Source organism: Accipiter gentilis, chromosome 7, assembly GCF_929443795.1.
Source record: "Accipiter gentilis chromosome 7, bAccGen1.1, whole genome shotgun sequence".
NCBI lineage: Eukaryota > Metazoa > Chordata > Aves > Accipitriformes > Accipitridae > Astur > Astur gentilis.
Genome location: NC_064886.1, coordinates 14,983,402 through 15,003,827, shown reverse-complemented (window position 1 = coordinate 15,003,827; position 20,426 = coordinate 14,983,402). Strand labels below are relative to the sequence as shown.

General features: G+C 60.9%; 2 protein-coding genes across 3 annotated transcripts in view; both read left to right on the top strand.

Annotated features, from left to right (window-relative positions):
- SEZ6L (seizure related 6 homolog like) overlaps positions 1–956 on the top strand; it is a 48,642-nt gene extending 47,686 nt beyond the window's left edge. For both annotated transcript variants that reach the window (XM_049806384.1, XM_049806383.1), the window contains exons 16-17: positions 207–309; positions 641–956. In XM_049806384.1, coding sequence (XP_049662341.1) covers positions 207–309; positions 641–670 — 133 coding nt within the window. In that variant the 3' untranslated portion in view covers positions 671–956. The remainder of the gene's footprint in view (positions 1–206; positions 310–640) is intronic.
- Positions 957–8,076: 7,120 nt separating this feature from the next.
- ASPHD2 (aspartate beta-hydroxylase domain containing 2) lies at positions 8,077–20,407 on the top strand. The gene is made up of 4 exons (XM_049807024.1): positions 8,077–8,219; positions 11,501–12,617; positions 15,290–15,403; positions 16,627–20,407. Exons 2-4 carry the CDS (start codon positions 11,732–11,734, stop codon positions 16,734–16,736), a joined length of 1,110 nt encoding a protein of 369 aa, XP_049662981.1. The 5' UTR covers positions 8,077–8,219; positions 11,501–11,731; the 3' UTR covers positions 16,737–20,407.
- Positions 20,408–20,426: the final 19 nt, after the last annotated feature.

Here is a 20,426-nt window from a genome sequence, read left to right as displayed (position 1 = left end):
CCAGGGCTGGCTCAGCATCGCCGTGCCCTTGCTGGCCACATGCCCCAGGCACAGTCCCGGGGAGCTGGGCACTGAGTTCCTGCTCTGGGGTCCCTTGGGTGCTGGCATGGAGCTGGGATTGGGGGGCATGTGGGAGGATGGGACTGGTCATGCTTTGCTTTGGGGTTGTGCCATGCAGCACAGTGACTCTTGTGTCTGCCCCGCAGGTGTCGGTACTACTCTAGCCTCCGCCTGCCCCTCATGTACTCCCACCCCTACAGCCAGATCACAGTAGAAACGGAGTTCGACAACCCAATTTACGAGACAGGGGTGAGTCCTGCTGCACCCATTCCTCCCTGGGGACCATCCTGATGGGGAAGCAGGGGTTTTGCCAGGCGTGCAGCAATAGCACAAGCCCAGCCATGCTGATGTGGGAGTGCTGAGTAACAGGGTGGGAGGCTCCATGCCTGCCGGTCGCTTCAAAGGGGCTGGGTGGGCTCCAGCAGGCAGGAGGAGGCAGAGGGGGTTGTGGGGTCCCAGCAGGGAGGGCACTGCTTCCCCTGGAGCAAAACGACCCCCGGGTCCTCTCTTGCCACCTGGGAATGGGAAGATTATCCTGAAATGCAGCTGCTGCCCTCAACTGGCTTTTCCTTCTTTTCAGGAAACAAGAGAATATGAAGTTTCAATATAAGGACAGTGGTAAGAGAGTCTTTGGCTGCGAACTTAATGTGCTCTCATAGAACTTCCTCAGTAACTAATCCAGAGACTACGTGGAGTTTGGTTGGACCCCTGGACCTGCTGTTGTCTTTCCTTTTGCCTCTTTATTGAAGATTTTACTGTTTTCTTCACTGTATTTATTCTATTTAAACTGCAATAGGTGTGCTGCAAAGACCTGGGCGCAGGCAGCAGCGGGAGCCAGGGCAGAGCCGGGTTCCGGTGAGGCCAGGGCAGCATGGGGGCACCCGCTGTCCCCCCCCACATAGCGGCGTGTCCCCCGGCACTGCCCACACACACGCAGGAGGATTTTTGCAGTTCTGATGTTGTTAAAAATTAAAAATGTCTCCATTGCAAGAGCCTGCAGTTGATTGCTGGGAGCTGAGAGAGGGGCAGGGTTTGCCACAGGGTCCCACCAGTGCTGCCAGCCCTCCCCGACCCACAGCTCCCAGCTCCCCTCACCCCGAGCAGGAGCTGCAGCCGGGGGCTTGGGGCCTCATGTGCCACCGGTGCAGGGACCATCCTTGCTGCGGGGAAGCGGAGCGTGGCTCAGGAAAGCTGCCAGACGGTGCAGAGCCCATGCTTGCCGCACCGGGGAGCACAGGATGGCCTGGCATGCATGAGGTACATGCCGCTTTCTTTTCCCACTTTGCTTTGGATGCTGGAGAGGCAGCGAGCCAGGACTTACAGCTCTACAGAGAAGCATTAACCAGTGACCCCCAGCAGGACACTGCCAGGGAGCCATGGGAAGCCCCCCTGCAGCAAAGGGGAGTTCCACAGCCGGTGCCTCTTTGCTCACGCCAGTTGTTCTTTACTAACACTTACCATGACCCTTGCCAGGAACACCCTGGTCCCGCTAATGGCCGGAGGTCACCCCTTGCACCCCAGTAGCATCTCAGGGTAAGCAGGACGGACTGGGCTCCCTGCCACCGCTCCCGCCAGCTGCAGAGCTCCGCTTCGCTGCAGGAGGGTCCTCTGTCTACCCCCCCGGTGTGTGGGCAGCTGTGCCGGCACAACACAGGGCAGAGATCGGGGCAGCAGAGCCCACCCGGCACCTGCTGCCCAGACCTCCGTGGGTCTGCAGCTCCCACCTGTAGCCCCTGGGACTGGCACCTCACTGGGGCTTGCAGCTGGGCAGGAGACGGAGAAGGGCAGGGGATGAAGGTGGAGGTTTATTAGGGAAGGAAATGCAGGCAGGCAGCGTGGCCAGGCTCCAGCGCAGGAGACCAGCCCGCAGGGAGCAGAACAGGAAGAAATCAGCCCATCAAAGCTGGTCCCACTCCAGGTGAACCCCAGTTTGAGCCTCAGCGTCCTCTCTGCTCCTTCGCTGCCTTCACCTTTGCGGACACAGACCCCAAAGGGCCATCTCCTCCCCGGGCCGCCCCTGCCACCAGGCTCCCAGCCAGGCCCTGTGGAGGGCAGCGAAGCCACCAATGTGTCCTTGGCTGCTGGTGTCTTTCTTTTGCCCTTGTAGAACAGCAATTGTAACCAGGAGAGGCTGGTTCAGTTTTGGGATGGTTAGTGCATCTCTGCAGTGTACAGCTGAGACTTAGGTTTTTTCCTTTAAAAACAATGAATGTGTGTTTGTAATTTGTAAAGGTTAAAAAAAAAAAAAAAAAGAAAAAAAAGAAGAAAAAAATGTGCCAAAAATGTACTAAGCATTTCATTTCCCTTCATACATGTCTGTTTTTATAAGAACAATGTGAAAATTGCTGGGATTAAATATTTTTGAACATGATAAATTACTTCCGTGGGAAGCTCTAGCATTCAGTATAACCTCAATACAAATTGTTCTGTATTTTTAAATGTCTGAAATAAGACTTGGTCCTGTGGTGTGGCCCGCTGCACAGGTGCGGGGGCTGCAGTGGTGCAAGAGAGGATGAGCGCTGGGCACATTGCGCGCCTCGCTGCAGGATGGTGGCCTGATGACTCTGGCTTGGCTCTGAATGTGGTTTCCAGGGGCCAGATCCTGCCCTGATGCAACCCCATAGTGTCTCCCTGCTCCCATAGGATGGAGCCTGCCGAGCCCTGCTGGGACATGGGGTGAGCTGGTACGGCCCTGGGGTCATCTCTCCTCTGTGAGATGCCCTGTGGGAGCCAGTGCCAGCTCCCCCTGCACAGTCCTGAACCCAGCCTCACCCCTTCCCCGAGAATCACCCATGCCAGCCCAGCCGCAGCGATGCCTCTTGGAGTGGGGGTCTGGGTCCTGCCCGGAGGCACTGGGACCCCAGTGGAGACCCAAGGCCCTGTCATGGAGGATGTGCAGAAGGTTTGGGGGAGTCCCTCTAGCACAGCCCCGCAGGGCAGGGGGCCTTCGGGGACCCATCCTGCCTGTGCTCTGCTTGCCCCGATGACCCATGACCATCACCTGGCAGCTCCCATGGGACATGTGCCAGCTGGGGCAGGGCAGCCCCCCAAATTCACAGTGAGAACTTGCTTCACCTGCCTCCAATATGGCTCCACACCAGCCGCATCTTGCGCTGCTGCACCGCACAGCAGAGGAGCACGGCTTGGCTCAGGGAAGATCTCAGCGCTGGGTGGGAAAAATCCTCCCGCTGCTGCCTGGGAGTCTCTCAGGGCTGAGCTGCTCCGGTGGGGACTCGTCTCTGCCCCCTGCCCGCAGGACATTTCCCCCTGAGCAGCCCTCCGGGAGCCAACTGGGCCCTGCCACATCCCTGGGGAGCAGAGAGTATGAAACGCATCAGGTGTGCGCAGGGCAGGGTCCTGCATGGGGGGGGGAGCCCCCGGGTGCCTGTGGGACGGCCCCGAGCACGGCCCCGCTTTGGGAGCACTGTGGCAGGACGGCAGCTGTCACTGGCTCACCGAGGAGCAGGACCACTGGGAAATCCCAGGTTAAATACCATTTCCCGATGCCTGCGGAGTCCCAGGTTTCCCTGGCAGCGGCAGTGGCAATGACTGGCAGGGACAGATGGGGTTGCACAGCCCACCCAGCGCCCTGGGAAACAGCCTCTCCTGGGGCATCCGCTGCCCTGCCAGGAAACCCGGGGCCTCTTGTGCATCCCTGCGCCTCCCCACACGAAACAATAAAATAATCCTGTGCTCTGCAAATGTGCTTTTAAAAAAGGTTGTGATATGGCATAAGATAATAGCTTTGTTTAGCAGCTGTCAGGCTAATGCACAGGGGAGTGAAGGAGCCAAGGCTCTGATGCAGAGCATTCCCGGGGGAGGAAGCTTGGGTTATTTTTGGACAGAGATTGCAAGAGAATTAAAATGAAGGAGGAAAAAAAAAAAAATCTTGATGCTGCCGTTCCTCCTCGGTGACGTAAAGCAGGAGCCAATCTCTGGCCTCGCGCTTTGTGCCGCGGATTAAGCTTTGTCTGGGCGCAGCAGCCACAGCCATCACGCACCTCTCCCCTGCCATGGGTGCGAGCGGGAGGATGCAGCGTGCTCGTGCCCCGGCAGTCACGTAGCCAAGGGACCCCTGCACCCACCCAGCCGGGCTTGGGGACGGAGCAGCTGGGACCCCTCACCTTCCTTCCAGCCACATTGCAGGACAGCGAGGCAGAGCATCCCTGCCCAGCCCCCAGGGATGCTCTGCCCCGGTGCGGGGGCTCGCACTCCCCCAGAGGATTTCATGCAGCTGTTTGGCTGGCTGCATTCCTGCACCTTCCCCCATCATGGGGTTATTTCTCAGCAGGAGCCAAAAGTAGCTTGGGGGGAGCCGTGCCAAGGATGGAGGGCTGGGACAGTGGCTGGCCCCCAGCCCCTCGCCTCTGGTAAGGGCTTTGCTCAGTGCCGGGAGGCAGGAACCGGCTGCGGGGTGCCCACAGTCACTGGTGTCAGTGGTGACAGAGCCCTGGGGCCAGTGCTGGCACCCTTCAGAGCAGAGCTGGAAAACAGCAGCAGGGTGGTATATGATTAAAGAGCTAAAAGTGGGGGGTTCAGGGCTAGGCTGGCAGCAGAGCAATGCCCAGAGGCAGAAATGCTAAGGGAGGGACACAGGGCTGAGTGATGAAGCCATGCTCAGAGGATCCTGCACATTTCCTGGGCATAAGCTGCTCTGGCAGGGACTCAGGCAACAGGAGCCTGCGTGGTGCAGGTCTCCTCGGCTCGAGGAGCACGGGGAGGTCCCCTCTGGGATCACTGTCCCAGCTCCAGCCTAGACGCTCTGGGAAATCCTGGCCCTGGCAGACCACAGGCTTAGTTTTGGCTGCAGCCCTGTCCTGGCAGCGGCTCAGGGAAGGACATGGGGCGGTATCTGCCCCAGGAGTGCATCTCTGGAAAAGCGAGAAGGAACCACTGGAGCCAGGAGGCTGCCACACAGACAGGGCTCCTGCCAGAGCGTCACTGGCAGAGCCGTGCCAAGAGCATCCCAGGGCTGTTCCCAGCCCTTCTGCCGTGGGAGGGTTCCTGTGCTGGCTCTTGCTGCCCGCTTGGCCCCTGCCAGACCCTTGCCATCCCTGCCTCAAGCCCAGCGACCCTTCCTGGTGCCCAGGTGCTGGCAGCAGGGCTGGGCTCACACCTCCATCCCACAGCCGCCCCGTGGCCGTAAGCAGCAGCGAGGCGGGAACTGCAGAGGCAGGGCTGCAGGGTGGGTGCTCGGGGTGCTCCCCGCAGGCTGGGGTCCTGCCTGCACTTCTCCAGGGGATCCCAGCTGAGCCATCCCAGCCCCAGAACCTGCCTGCCTGACTCACAGGAATGACATCTCCCCTGAGCTCCCCGGGCTGGGTGAATCACCTAGGCCAAACAAGAGGAGAGGAGTTGATAGGACAGAGGAGGGACCTGTGGACCACAAACCCAAGAGGAGGCTGGCAGCAAGATTAACTCTCATGGCATCCCTGTCAGCCCCTCAGAAGGGCACAGAGCAGAGGCATCGGGTCCCTGCACCCTCAGTGTGGGGCAGGCACGGGTGGTGCAGGACGTGTTGCAAGAAACCTCTGTGCTGCACACTGTGGGCTTAGTATTATTGGGGAAATGCACCTCAGGGAGTCAAGATGAGACCCCAGTCCTTCAGATCTCCAGTTCCTCCTCCTCTCCCCAGAGCTGTGGGAAAGCTGCGCAGCAGACCGGTTGCTGGAGCGGGTGCACTGCTGAGAAGGGGGTTGCTGCGCCGGAGGGTGAAGAGCACCAGGCGACACCCTAAAGGCAGAGGAAAGAAAGGGGCAGTTCCTCCCACAGAGAAGAGACGAGGAGCAGAGCTGAGGAGCAGGGCCTGGAGGGGCCCACAGGGAGCAGAGAGCAGAAGGCAGACGGAGGGGAGAAAGGATGGGAGAGTCCAGAGCCCAGCGCCAAGAGCCAGCAGACTCTGTGACTGCTGACAGAAGGATGCGCTGTCTGCCAAGAGCAGGCAGGAGGTGCGGAATGAGGCTAAGCTGGGTCTGGGAAAGAGCAGGAAGGAATAAACTCACCCTCCTTTCACCCTGCAGCACGCAACGCTGCCAGGGCCCTGCAGGAGCAAACTGCGGGGGGTGGGTGGGGGGGGCTGCATTGGGGAATGTGCTCCTGGGACCACAGGGAAACAGCAGGAGAAGGCAGGAGGCAAGAGACAGAAAACAAGGTGCATCTTAGGTCTGCAGTAGCTGGGGATGAGGTTGCTCTGGAGCAAGCACACACACCTGAGGGGCTGAGAAGAGCATCCCTTCTTTCACTTCTAAAACCCAGCTTGAGCTGTGATGGGGGGGAGGAGACGCAGGCTGGCTACCTGCTGCACCCAGGCACCGGATGGCAAAAACTGCAAAACAAAGCAGGGCTTCCCCCGCGCTGGCAGCAGTGACACACGTCCCACGCAGCTCCCTGTGGCACTCTGCCACAGGGCAGGGCAGCGCTGCCAGGGCTTTGCCTGCACCTGGGCTCTGCCTGCAGTCAGCTCAGCCCAGCAGCTTATCTGGCACTGGGGGAACTATGGAGGGAGGGCTGGACCACTGGGTCTCCTGGGGCCCCTAGATTTGACAGGATTCGCTTAGGTGAATGGGAAATGGACTGGGTAGGAAAAAAGCAAGCAAGCAGGAAGCAGAAAGGCTCAAGACAAAGTGTTTCTCCACCAGCACTTAAGAGTTGTTAAGGGGGACCACAAACTGCTAAAAATTTTACTTCCTCTACAGCCACCTCTACAGCCAACCGGCAAAGCTGGTCTCCTCTTTTCCATAGGGCCAAAGCCTGGATACATGCAAGGTCAGCTTAGAAAGGGAACGTTTTGTCAACCCCCTTGGGCTGGCTGAACTAGCTGGAGCCAAGCATGCGTGGGGCAGCTGCACTTACAGTCTGTCTGCTCCAAGTGCTGAGCTGCTGCTCTTAGACACGGCCATGGTCTGCTGGGGCTCTGCAGCTCCTGCACCCGCTGCCTGGGGGCTCTCAAAGGGAACTCCCAGGAGCTGAAACTGCCACAGCCCAGGAACCTCAGCCCCGACACTGCCCACAGCTGAGGGAGGAAGCGCCTCAGAGCAGCGGGAATGGGAACAGGAGACACCAGCAGACAGGTTGTCATTTACCAACCGAGACACCCTCCAAACTGGAGGGGCAGGAACTGGCTGTGAGCGGGGGGGGGGGGCTCATACACTTCTGCCACCCCTGGGAGTGCCCACATTGCTGGCGGCTGCCTCCCCAGGTGCCCCCAAACCCTCAGGCCAGCATCTCCTGCATCCCAGCAGCCAGCAACCCTGGGAACAGCCTCCCCCCATCCCAGGTGCTGCAGCACACCCTCACAGGCTTGCTGAGGCATCCCCTGGCTGCCTGCACCTTGGGCATTGCCTCCCTGGCTGCTCCTGTCCCCTGCATACCAGACGCATGCATCCTCGGGGACCAGCAACCCCTGCGTCCTGGGTGCTGCATCCCCAGGTGCCTGCACCCCTGCAGCAGTACTCCCTGCATCCCTGGGTGCCTGCATGCCCTGGAGCCAGCGTCCCGCACATCCCAACTGCTGCATCCCTAATAGTCTGTGTCCCTGGAGCCAGTAATCCTGTCTCCTGGGTGCCTGCTTCCCTGGGGCGCTCCCATCCCTGGGGCCAGCGACCCCGGGGCCAGCATCCCCTGCATCCCGACTGCTGCAGCCCCCAGCGCCTGTACCCTTGGAGCGGGCTTTCCCGGCACGTCCTCCTGCACTGGAGGCACCGGGAGGGTGGGGGGGTGCCTCTGCCTCTCCTGCACCCAGCTGCCGCAGCCCAAGACTCCCGTGACCCCCCAGGCCCGGGGTGCCCGCAGCCGGGATGAATGGATGCTCCCTCGGGGACCAGCACCCCCCCGCCTCCCAGCCGCTCCGTCCCCAGGACCCCCACCGCGAGCGCCGCAACCCCGCCGCTCCCGCCCAGCCGCCGGCTGCGCGGTGCGGGGGCGCGCCGCGCCGCGCCGCCCCGAGGCCGCGGCGAGGGGCGGGCGCGGGGGCGGGGGCCGGCCCGCAGCGGAGGGCGGGCGGACGGGCGGTGCCTCGCCCGGGGCCCGCAGGCTGCCGCCCCGGCGCGGTCCCCTCCTGCCCGGGCTGCTGGGAGTTGTGGTCCGCGGCGGCGGCGAGCGGAGAGGAGCGGAGGGGAGCGGAGCGGAGCGGCCCCGCACGGCCCCGGCCCGGGCAGCAGGTCGGTACCGCCGCGTCGCATCACCGCACCGCATCGTGGCGGGGGGGAGGGGGGGCGGCGGCGGGGCGGGGAGCCGTGCCCGCGGCCGGGGCGCGCAGCCCGGTTCCGGGGCAGCGGGGCTCGGCGTCGGCCGCGGCGGGTGGCAGCGCGGCGGCGGGTACCAGCGCCACGCCGGGTGGGGGACGTGACACCAGCGCGGCCGGCAGCGCTGCCGCCAGCCCGGCCGATGCAGCCACCCCGGGTGACACCAGCTGAGGCCGCCACCCCGGGTGACACCGTCACACCGGGCGAGACCAGCGGGCCGCCCGGGTGACACGGCCGCCGGGGTGGCACGCCGGAGGAGAGGGCGAAGCCAGCCTCCGCGGCTGCCTGGCCTCGCTCCAGCCCCGTAGTAGCAGCCGGCACCCAGCCTCGCCCCGACGCTCCCCATCCAGAAGAGGTTCCTCGTGCCGCTCCCGAAGGTGACGCCGCCTGTGCCGTGCCGAGGACGGTCCCGCCACGCGTCCTCGTCGCCGCGGGGCCCGCGGCCTGGGGATCCCGGCCGGGCTGAGCGAAACCTGCCTCCCCCGGGAGGTGCCGGGGGCCCCCGCGGAGCTGCCGAGATGCAACTTTCCGCTGCATCGAAGCCTCTCTGCCTTCATTATGTAACGCCGCTGCTGCCTGGCACGGTGCTCGCCTCCACGTCCTGCACAACTTCGGTGCAATGTGGAATTGATTTCCACTCTTCTCGACTGGCTCTGCTGTTTATTATTAGCTGACGAGCCTTTGCTTGGATCTCAGGCCAGGGGTGCTTTATGCAACTACCTGTCTCGGTGCATGGCCACGGTGCTGCCTGCAGCTGGGCTGGAAGGGTGACGGCACCGACCGGCCTGGTAGCAGGTCCCGGCCACGCAGCATCTGCCGGGAGCGGTGCCGCCGGCATTTGGGGCCCTGCTCTGCCGCTGTGCCGGCACAACCCCTGCGGAAGGTGGGTTTGGGCAGGTTTGCATCGGGGCTGCCTGTGCCGGTGCAGGAGGCGGCCGCTGGGCTGGATCCCTGCGGGAGGCTCTGCTTGAAGCATCCTGGTGCAGCCCAGGGCTCAGCAGCCCGTGGGCTCCCTGGCTGCAAGGTTCTGGGGCCAGGCGGGCTGCACGTGGGCACGGGGGCTTTAATCTCTTACTGCCCTGACGGTTTCCCCCTGATTTTCCCCCTTTGAGGTGTTGACGGCAGCCCCGGGGCAGCAGCGGGGCCGTGTTTGTGCTGTGCCACCCTCGCAGGGATGTGAGCAGCTGCAGGTCGGGGACCCCAAGGCTGTCGGACCCCCCAGCTCTGCCCCCGTTGTGCACTCGCTTTGTCAGTCGGCTTCTGAACGAGCCCGGTTGCTGCGCTGAGGCGGCTCCCTGCTCGCCTGTCAGGGCAAGAGCCACCCTGAATACAGATCACGGCAGGGCTCTGCCTGCCTTCCCGGGCGTGCTCTGGCACCACGGAGGAGCATGGGGGGATTGTGCCGGCCTCAGGGAACACCCCTGGGACCGGCTCTGTGGCTGCACACAGGGAACCGAGGCCTGGGCTGGAGAAGTCAGCGTGCCTGGAGCGATGCCAGCCGGTGGGGATGGAGGAAAGTTATCTTAAAATTCCCAGGGGGCTGTGACGTGCCACCTGGCTTGCAGATCCCGGGACAGGGCACGCAGGCAGCGTGCCACAAGGAAGTAGGATGGAGGGAGGTCGGCTGTGCGGACGTCCCTCCCCGGGGTGTAAAGCTGCCCGAAGCCTGTGTCCCCAGCCCTGCACAAGGCCCACAGCTGCAGGGTCAGGTGCCAGCCGAAGCTCCACCAGCTGAAGCACATCACCATCGCAATCAATAGGGAAATGCACATTCATTAACAGGCTGCAGGACCTTGGCAGGGAGGGCTGGGAAGTCTTTGGATGGCTTCCCTGGCTAATAAACCCATCCTCCTCTTTCAAGTCAGTGCTCTTACTGATGAGCTCCCACAGCATCTCCCTCCCCCTTACCTGTATCCTCCTTGCTTCACTCATCCCAGATGGAGAGCTGCTTGCCCTGCAGCTCCTGCCAGCCTGCATCCCCCTGCCCTGCCCGGGGCTGTGCAGCTGTTGACATGTCCAGGAGGTGCAGTCTGGGCACAGCACTAGCCCAGATGAATGGGGTGACAGCCCGTATCCTTCACTCTGCTTTCAGTGCTCCGGGACACATGTCCAGCCTGAGCATCTGCTTGGTGTGGAGACCCGACCTGCGGGCACTCCTGTTCAGCTGCTTTAAATACTGCACATCAGTAATTACAAGGCTCTCCTTTGGTGCTGGCAGCGTGCCGTAGGCTGGGGTAGCTCTCGGTGTGCTTCCCCACCTGGTTTGTTTCCCCTCCATTTCTCACCCATTGCCTTGCGTGCCCCTCTGCCCCCACTACCTCCTGCTCGGAGGTGCCCAGGGATGGAGTTTGGGGTGAGCAAACATCACTTGTGGTTGTGAGGAGTTGGAGCATCTTCTCTTTTCGCCTCCTTTCCCAAGAGCTGTGACAGTGAAGCAGGACAGAGCTGCCCAGAGGTCATTGAAGACAGCGGCCGCCAGTTGTGTAGTGGACTTGTCCCCTGCCCGGGGAGGGGGGAGGACAGGCTCTGCTTTTTGGGCTGGGCCTGCGGGGCGGTGCTGGGAGCCATTCAGCTCCTGTGACCTGCGAGCCAGTAACCTCTAGTTGGTGAAATCAAACAAGCCAACCTTGACCTGCCACCATCGCCGCTGTGCCCTCGCTGGGCTGGCTGAGCACTGGGCTCCTGTGTCCCTGGAGGGGAGAGCTGCTGGGCGGACTGAGGGCTGTCAGCTCAGTCTCTGGAGGGAGAGTCATTTCAGAGCATTTAGATCGAGAGGATAAACTGATGTGCTGCAAGATAGGGCTGTTAAGTGTCTATTTCCAGCTTTGCCCCCCTGCCTTATCAGCCAGATTTCAGACACGATAAGGCAGCAGTGGAGGAGAGAAATGGGGGGGGGGGGGGGAGAGCAGGAGGGGAGATGGTCGGGTCACTCAGGGGCAGCTTGAGCCAAGAGGCCTGGCTCTTCCCCCTTACCTTCCATTTGGGTATTTGTGGAAGATGCTGTTGGGAGGGGTGGGGGGTTTTCTCAGCATGGGATGATGTTGGGCTCCTGAGCTCCTCACCCATCACCCTCCCATGAGGAGCCGCTGCCCTGCGCATCCCCTGCATGCAGCCCCGGCTGCACCCTGGGCACTGACCCCCCGCAGGGACCCCAAGGGGAAACTGCTTCCCTAACGCCTCTGGGTTTCTTTCCCCAGAGCCTCCCTCCAGTGCTGCCTTTCAGGATGGCAGGCCCAGGAGCGACAGTGGGGACCCTCCAGGCACGTCGCTGCTGACCCCGGGTGCTGGGACCCCTGGGCAGCCTGGCCGCCTACCTCCCCGGAGCTGCCGGCTGCTGCTGCCGATGCAGAGCTCCTGGGCGTGCAAGGGGGACTCGAAGCTCCACTTCCCCATGGCAGCCCCTTCCTCCTGCGTCCCGGCCCAGCTGCATGGTGTGGGTGTCTCTGAGGACCACGAGGACTGACCGCCGGGCCCCCCTTCGCACACCCACCACCCGCTGCAACACCATGTCTTTGGAGTGGCTGATGGACTGGAGCTGGTCCCTGGATGGACTTCGGGATTTCATCGCCACTGGCATCCAATCTTTCCGGGACTGCGACGCCACCGCCCTGGCTGCCGTCGCCTGCCTCCTGGTCCTCTTCGTGTGGTACTGCTACCACGTGGGCCGGGAGCAGCCCCGCACCTACGCCACCGTGAACGCCCTGATGCAGAGCGCCGAGGCCAACGGCGTGCAGAACGGGTATGTCTACTGCCACTCGCCCGAGTGTGTGCGCTGCACGCACCACGACGGACTCAACCAGAAACTCTACCACAACCTGCAGGAGTACGCCAAGCGCTACTCCTGGTCCGGCATGGGCAGGATCCACAAGGGCATCCGTGAGCAGGGCCGCTACCTCAACAGCCGGCCGTCTATCCAGAAGCCAGAAGTCTTCTTCTTGCCGGATTTGCCAACCATGCCCTATTTCTCCCGGGACGCTCAAAAGCACGACGTGGAGTTGCTGGAGCGCAACTTCCAGACCATCCTGTGCGAGTTTGAGACCCTCTACAAAGCTTTCTCAAACTGCAGCCTCCCGCAAGGATGGAAAATGAACAGCACGCCCAGCGGGGAGTGGTTCACCTTCTACCTGGTGAACCAGGGCATGTGCGTGCCCAGGAACTGCAGGAGATGCCCACGGACGTACCGCTTGCTCGGGAGCCTTCGCACCTGCATTGGCAACAATGTTTTTGGGAATGCATGCATCTCCGTGCTGAGCCCGGGCACCGTCATCGCCGAGCACTACGGACCCACAAACATCCGCATCCGCTGCCATCTAGGTAAGTGCCCAGCAGGGTGGTTCATCCTGGCTGGGCGTCCCCGCCACGGGCGGTGCGGGGGGCTGCAGCCGTGCCTGGGCACGTGAGCCCAGAAAAGGCCTCTTGCATCCTGTGGTCTCTGAGTTCAGCCACTAATCGCAGCCCTGGGGCCGGCTTGGGTGCCTGCTCTGCTTTGGCCTGAGGGATGTTTGGGGGCTTTGGTGGCAGCAGCTTCCCGGCGGTCAGTGCCCCAGGGTGCCCAAACTCCCCAGGGTCCCCAGCTAAGCAGCAGGAGCATTTTGCCTCCTCCTGCTGACCTGGAGGCGTGGGATCTTGCCGGTGCAAGATACGGGGCTGATTTTGTGCAGGGTTCTCCGAATGACCCCCGCTCTGCAGGCAGCCCCACCGCCCATCACGGGATGCGGGGCAGCCTGGCATGCTGCTCCAGGGACCGAGCTGTCTCCCAGTGGCAGCCGCCCAGCAGCTCCCCCTCTCCTGGGATTTTGGGCGTTCTGTGCATGACACAGGCAGATGTGAGAGATGCTGCTTTGGTGCAAATCAGGGGTGGGGGGTCTCGGGGTATCCCCTCTGGCAGGGCGAGCGCTGGGCTGGTGGCACGGTGCTCCCCCACCCTGCGGGCACCCGGGATGGGGAGAGCCCACACGGCACAGATGGTCGGGACTCTGCCGCGCTGGAAGCGGCGCAGATCGTGCCGGGGGAGGCACCGCACGGGCCCTGCTGGCAAACACCAAACGTGCTTGTTCAGCCAACTCCTCTTGGGTAAACACACTCAGGCGGTGACTGGCCATTTATTTAGAATGGAAATCAGTCTTCAGAGCTGATCTGAGGAGCTTTCCAGGCCCGGGGAGCCAGGACCTTCCCTTGCTGGTGCCAGGAGGCAGCCCACCGCCCATCCGCCAGCTCTACCCTTTCTCTGGGACAAAGTGCTGGGGAGATGTGCTCTCCTTGCAAGGGGCTGAGAGTGGTTCCTGGGAGGGGGTCGGTGAGGTGAGGTCCAGGCTGGCTCAAATGGACCCTGCCCCAGCAGTGTGGAGCTGAGGCCAGCCCTGCAGCTGGAGCACGCCCACCCCAGGGAGATGAGTGATGCGGATCATTCCCTTGTCCTTCCATGTTTTCCAGCTCAATCTGCTCCGCGGCTGCTGGCCCTCCAGCCAGGACACAGCGCTGTGCCTGGGGTACACCGATAGGCTGCTCACGCACTCACCAACGTCCCTGCCTCGGTGCTGGGGACTTGGTTCTTGCTGTGCTCAGGGCACAGACGCATTTAAGAGCCAAACAGCCCTTTCAGGCCAGCTTGCTCTGAAAAGACAGAACAGCTGTCAGCATAGCTGAGTCGCTCTCTAGGATTTACCCCAACCCCGTTACTGCTCTGCTGAATGCACAGGGCCAAGCACAGGCACGAGCTCTGCCCCTCCAAGGGACAGGGCAGTGTTCCCCAGGGTGCGGATGTGATGGAAGGGGTGCGGGTGCAATGGAAGGTTTGCGTGCTGCTGGCCGCTGCCTCCCCCGGCTGCTCAGCCCCCCCTTTCCAGCTGGAGCGTCTCCAGCTGAGGCTGTTGTGCAGGGAAATGGCTTTGGGTTTTGTAGGCTTTGAAACACCCGTTAGAAAAGCAGAGCGGCTTTTTGCGCTTCCAGCTCTCGTGGGCACCTGGGAGTCCCTGCTGCGCTTGCTTGGTTTTGGCATTGCTGTGAGATCCGTTCTTGCTCGTTTGCTGCATCGTTACCATTTGCAAGCCACGTGAGCCCTGACCCCTTTCTCTGCCACGGCTGCATCCTCGGGGCAGGTTGACTCTGCACCAGCTCCAGCGGTCCCTGGCACTGTGGGGGGGTGACGTTCCTGCTGCAGGGGGTGATGGGATCGACCCTCATCAAACGGGCCTGACTTGCACTAGTATTTTAGGAAAAGACCCATTTTATTTCTAGGATTGTCCTCACTCGTGGCCTTCACAGAGCCTCTTCCCTATGAGGGTTTTGTGACCCTCCCGTGAATTTCTGTCCTTGCAAGCCACCGTGTGGCAGCATCTCGGGTGGGGGACTGAGTGGTAAGGCAGCTGTTGAGTGATGCAAGGTCAAATGGGGAGCTTGTGGCAGAGCCAGGAACTGAGCCCATTCCTTGAGTCCCAGTGCAGCATTTCCTCCTACCCCAGCCTTGCAGTGCACAGGGTAATCGCAGTGGAACTGGAGGAAGGAGAGGGCAAGATCTGCCTTTGGTCCTGAAGCTAGAAAATGCACCAGGAAACTGGTTTCCTATGTACACCCTGTGTTTGTGGGCTCTGGGGACTTGGCAGCTGTTCCAGATAGAAAAGAGAGTGCCCACCACTCTGAGCTTGTTGGGGTACAGCGAGCGACTGCAGGGGGGTACCCTGCAGCAGCTGGGGATGAGACGGGCAGGAGGGGAGTGGGCAAGGGAGCAGGCAGGAGCTGGGCTGCATCAGGCTCAGAGTTCAGCTTGCAAATGCAGTGCCAGCTTTGTGCACGTTTTGAACCCTGGACTCTGTCATGCGCTGAGCTCAGCGCAGTGTCTGCTGCTGCTGCTCTCTGGAGGGAAGCAACCCCTCGGCAGCAGCATGGAGCTCGCATGGAGCTCGCCATTTGCGTTTCAGGGCTGCTCCCTTGTTGCAGGGAGCACAGCACCGCCTGACCCTCCCTGTCCCCTCTCTTTGTGCCTGAAGGTCTGAAGACGCCCAGCAACTGCGAGCTGGTGGTGGGGGGCGAGCCTCAGTGCTGGGCTGAGGGCCGCTGCCTGCTCTTCGACGACTCCTTCCTGCACACGGCGTTTCACGAAGGTAAGCCCTACGTGCAGCTCGTGGGGCTTCGCGTTCTCATCTCACACTGCCACCAGTGCTGGGGGGCCAGGGAGGAGCGGGCAGGCAGGATGACTGTGCCCAGTCCCTTCTCCTGCCAAGGCGTCTGCAGGACTGGAGGCACCTGCATCCCGTGGGGGTTACGCCACTGCTGCCCTTGGCTTGCACCAGGGAGGGCAGTAGCCCTGTTCCTGGCACGGTGGGGCTCGCCTATCGTGCGTGTTCCATGCTGCTTCAGGGTGGTGGAGCACCCCAGTGCAGCCCCTGGAGTCCCCTCCGCAGCCTGCCCCAGGGCTTGCTCCCATCCTGACTTGCCTGCAGCCCTCCAGCATTGCCGCAGCACTGCCAGCCGGCACGGGGCCCGATGATCCTCTCCCTGCCACGGCAGCCAGCACAGAAAGGCTTCCCTCGTCCCCTAGAGCTTTGCAGGGCAGCTCCAGCTCCAATGCTGACAGCCTCAGCATCCTCTCGCCCTTGCTCGCGGCAGCACTGCTGGCTGCAGCGGCCCCATTGCAAGGCAGCAGCTCAGTGCTGACGTGCCAGAGGCACCTTTGTCTCTCATGCAGGGAGGAAAAGCTTCACGTCGGCCTGTTTTGTTGCCTCTCTCCATCGCTGACGGAGGCTGTTCCCCTTCAGCTCTCCTGGATTAACCGGCATTAGTCACTGATGGCATAAAAGCATCAAGCAGAGCTGTTTTACGCAGGGGAGCATGTGAAGAGAGTGGGAGAACAAAAGCTGTTGCTCCCACATCAACCCTGCTGTGGGATTGGGAAGCGCAGCTCAGTGCAGAGCCACGGGGCCAGGGAAGGCTGGAATATGCAGCAGCAGCTCCCTGCACAGCTCTGAGACGCAGCTGCAAAGGAGGGCGAGCTCAGCGTGGTGCCTGCCGCCCTGCAACAGGAGACCTTCAGGTCTGATTGCCCAAAGCGAACCTGGAGCCCTGGCAGGGAGGACCCTGCCTGGTGCTGGCTGCTGGAGGCACCGGGCTCCCAGTAAGCAGCAGTTCAGGTGTTTACTGGGGTTGCACTGGGCAGACGCCTCCCCTGTGCCCAGTGCAGCTGCAGGCTGGCCCTGCTACTGGTTGCACGCTCTGCTGGGGTGCAGGCTGCAGCCTCCCAGGGTGGAGCCCATCACCCATGCACCGGGGCGAGCACTGGTCTCTCCCATGGGAGCGTAGCCTCACCCCCTGGTTGCATCCCACCCAGGTTCCCCGGAGGACGGTCCCCGCGTGGTCTTCATGGTGGACCTGTGGCACCCCAACGTCGCTGCCGCAGAGCGCCAAGCCCTCGACTTCATCTTTGCCCCAGGACGATGACGGTGCTGCCCGGTGTCATGGGTTCGAGGGCAGCCGGCAGGCAGGCAGCCATGCTGGCTCAGCTCCACAGCGGGTCCAGCGCCGCACGTGGACGCCTGCCGCACTGGAAGCTTCCTCCCAGCACACGGCCTCGCGGTCCTCCCTCCCGGGGCTCTTGTAAATGGAAACTGTGACGTGTATCAACGCCCATCTCTCTCCTTCCATCGTTGGCTTCAGGGATTATTTTCCAACATGACAGCGCATCGCCTTCCTGCCGTGGTTAGCTGCAGCACCACTCTCGTATGTGTTATGTTGCTACTGTGTTTTGCGGTGTTCAGAAGTAGAGTAACAAAACCAAGGGTGTTTGTTTGAATGTAATAATGTAAAACTTCTCGTGGTCATCAGAAAAACAACACACACACACACACACACACACACACCAATCAGCAAACCAGCCAAACAGCCCAGCACTGTGCTCAGCCTGCCCCTGTCCTGGTTGCAGTCCCCAGATGGATGGACAGACACCAGGGGCTGCAGCGGGCACAACGCACCCCCTGGGCAGGGACTGCTCAGGCTGGGGCGGTGCAGGCAGGGCAGTGCTCTGCCCGCAGAGAGCTCTTGCACCACCAGCCCAGGGGCTCCCGCTTCCTCCCTCGCATGCCAGCAGGGCCCCGGCACGTGGCTCCCCAGCCCTCCTGCCACGAAAAACCTTTTTGCCACAGGGGCAGGGAGACGAGCAGGACGCTGGCTCCCTGGCTGCCCTCGCAGCTGCAGGTGCCCCCAGCCCCAGCAAGGCAGCAAGCCCAGGAGCGCCCTGACGTACACCCTGTCGAGGGGACAGCACGTGTTGAGCCCTGCTCTTTAATCTGACCAAGGGCGTTATCAATTACCAAATCCCCTCCTTGCTTTATCTGCAACCTTCGGTTTTCACAGCTCAAGCTGGGAAGCCCCTGCAGGGGCAGGGACACTGTTTGGGAATGCAGCGCAGGGCTTTTGTTTGTCTGTAAAACAAAGGCCAAGGAAGAAAGGAGGTCACGCTTCCTTCTGCTGCTCGATCTCCTTTCCTCGAGCCAGGGCAAGTGTACAGAGAGGCAGCTCACGCGTACCTGACAGCAAAGGAAAGGTTTCCAAAAGCAGGGGGTGTTTAATTCTGCAGCCCAAGGAACGAGCCCTCCACACCCAGGGACTCCTGCCGGCCCAGCAACCAACACACTTTTCCTGAAGTCACCCAGCATCCAGGGTTTGTTTGGGTGTTTCAGGGTACGGAGCTACCGTACAGTTTATAACATGCTACACGTGAAGCACAGCATGTCATGGATGCTCACCGCTGTCCTTGCGCCTCTGGTTAGGAAGCGGCTGCACCGGGCTCGGTGGCCTCGGCACTTGCCTCTGTGCCCTGCCCGGGAGGGAACGCAGCCCTGCTCCCCTACAATTTCTTTACAGATTTTTCAGTGATTAGATTGCAAGATAAGGCAGAGATTTCAAATACATCCGAGATATTTTTTACACCTGTCTTGTTACAGAATATCTGAAGTGCATGATTTCTACACGCATTGACTACCTGGAACCAGACCCTGAGGAAGCAGGCTGGCTTGGTAACTGTCTTAACAGTTTGGTAACATTCATACAGTGGATAAGCAAAGATTATCAATAAACAGTTGTGCTGAAAACAGAACGGGCTCTGCCTGCTGGTGTAACTAGTCCAGGGTCAAGCAAAACACTGAGGGGTTGGGTCCTGCTCACCCCAGCTGGCCCCAGCAGCTCAGCCAGCTGCTGGTCCAGAAAAACATGCTGGAGAAGCAGGAGGGGATGGGCCCAGGCTGAGTTTGCAAGTGATACGGTGTGCAAGGGTAGTGCTTTAAAATACCCACCCCTGTGGCACTTCTGTCCTGACCAGATACAGCCTCCCTGGCCTGGAGTTCACCCGCAGCCCACGCTGACAAGGAGCGCAGGGAATATCTGCTTTGCATCTCCCAGGATCTGCCATACCCCTCCAGTCCAGGCCCTGCAGAGCCAGGCAGCATGCAGAGCCCAGAGGTTACAGCAGTGCTGCCTGCGTCCAGGCTCCGCACCAGGGCCACCAGCCTGCCAGAGAGGCTTCAAACAAACCATTTTGGAAAATGCTTCCAGCTGCCTGCACTGACGCATCAAAGGCAGCAGGCAGCTTCAGGAGCAGCTCTCAGGCGGAGGGTGCTGGACTGCCACTCAATTCCTTCCCAACTGCCCAAAAGCCAGTGCCTGACATCACCCTGAGCACAGAGCCAGCTTGGCAATGCAAGAAATTGCCCCCCGGGAGGCCCCTGGCCCTCGTTAGCAGCACTCTCATGCACTCAGTCAGGACATAGCCCGTGCGGCAGCTGCTCCTCATCTTGTTATACTTGAAATGACCAGTTTTAAAATATCCTCTCTACAATGCAACCATTAAGTCAAGGGCCTGGAGCTCATTGCTGTACTACTCCAAGACAACCTTCCTCTTAACAATCAAAGGACAGAATTAGGTCTTGGTGGCCAGATGCAGTTCAAGAAGCAAAAGGGAATGAAGCCGCCCCAGCTGTTCCACTGCCAACAGATGGCAGAGCAGATTGTAGTGGAAGATTCCTGACGACAGCAGGCAAAAGCATCTATTCTGTGCTTTGCTGCTGTGCCAAAACTCCCTCCTGTCCCTCTCAGGCTTTTCCTTCAACTTCTTCATGTTTCCTGATAGAGCACACAACCACTTCCCAAAACACCCAGTTAGGAGACAGCAGGATCTTCCCTGGGGGAGCAGAGCAGTCTGGATCCGCCTCACAGCCCTGCCTGCTGTCTCGCTGCTCCTTCTGGCAGTCCGAGGCTTCCTTGCCTCCTGAGCATCACAGAGGGAACCTGGATCAGGGCTGCTGAGTGTGCAGAGGAGACAAACAGAGAAGCATCTAACAGAGGAAGCCTCTTCGGCTCAGCATGTCAGAGGAGCCCAGAGCATCACAAGAGGGCTAGAGCACACAACCATCTTTCCTTCTTGCCTTCTCCCACCACTTCATCCCTCACCTACATGATGCCTCTCTTTGCTGCACTCCAGAACCAAAGCAGCTTGTCCATAATTCAGGGAAGCAGTGCCTTACTCTGTGGCCCCTTTCATGCGGGTATCGCCAAGGCTGGAGGTCTCCTGGATGGCTGTAGCTCAGGCTTTCCAAGGAGGTTTCACATCTACACTGCCATTAGCTGACAGGCAACTGATAGTACTTTAGTGCAGAGTAGCATCACTGCTATAGTCCCCACGAGGAGGACAGCAGCAGCAGGGCGCAGTGCCATACAGCTCTCCTGCTGCTGAAACACCTCCTCAGCTGCCAGTGCTGGAAGCCAGATGGCAATCTGCCCAGCCACCCCCTGAGCGAGCAGCTGGCTCTTCCTCTGGAGTCCACTGAATTTCCTATTCAAGGTCTGCAGTGGAGCCCTGCAATGGCAGAGCTACCTTGGGCATTGGCAGAGGGGAACAAGAAGCTGTGACGATGGTGATTTTACTGTGTCCAGCTCCTGGGGGTGCCCTCCTAACACTGACACAACTCTGCTCACCATTTCACAGTAAAGCCCATAACACATCTACATTCCAAATCTTCTAAGACCCTAACAAGTAGCTACTTTTTGCAGAAGTGATGGAAGCAACAGGCACTGCCTGTTCAACCCCACTGTGCAGGAACTTGCCCTCAGCAGTGAGCTAACAGGTCACCCAACCCC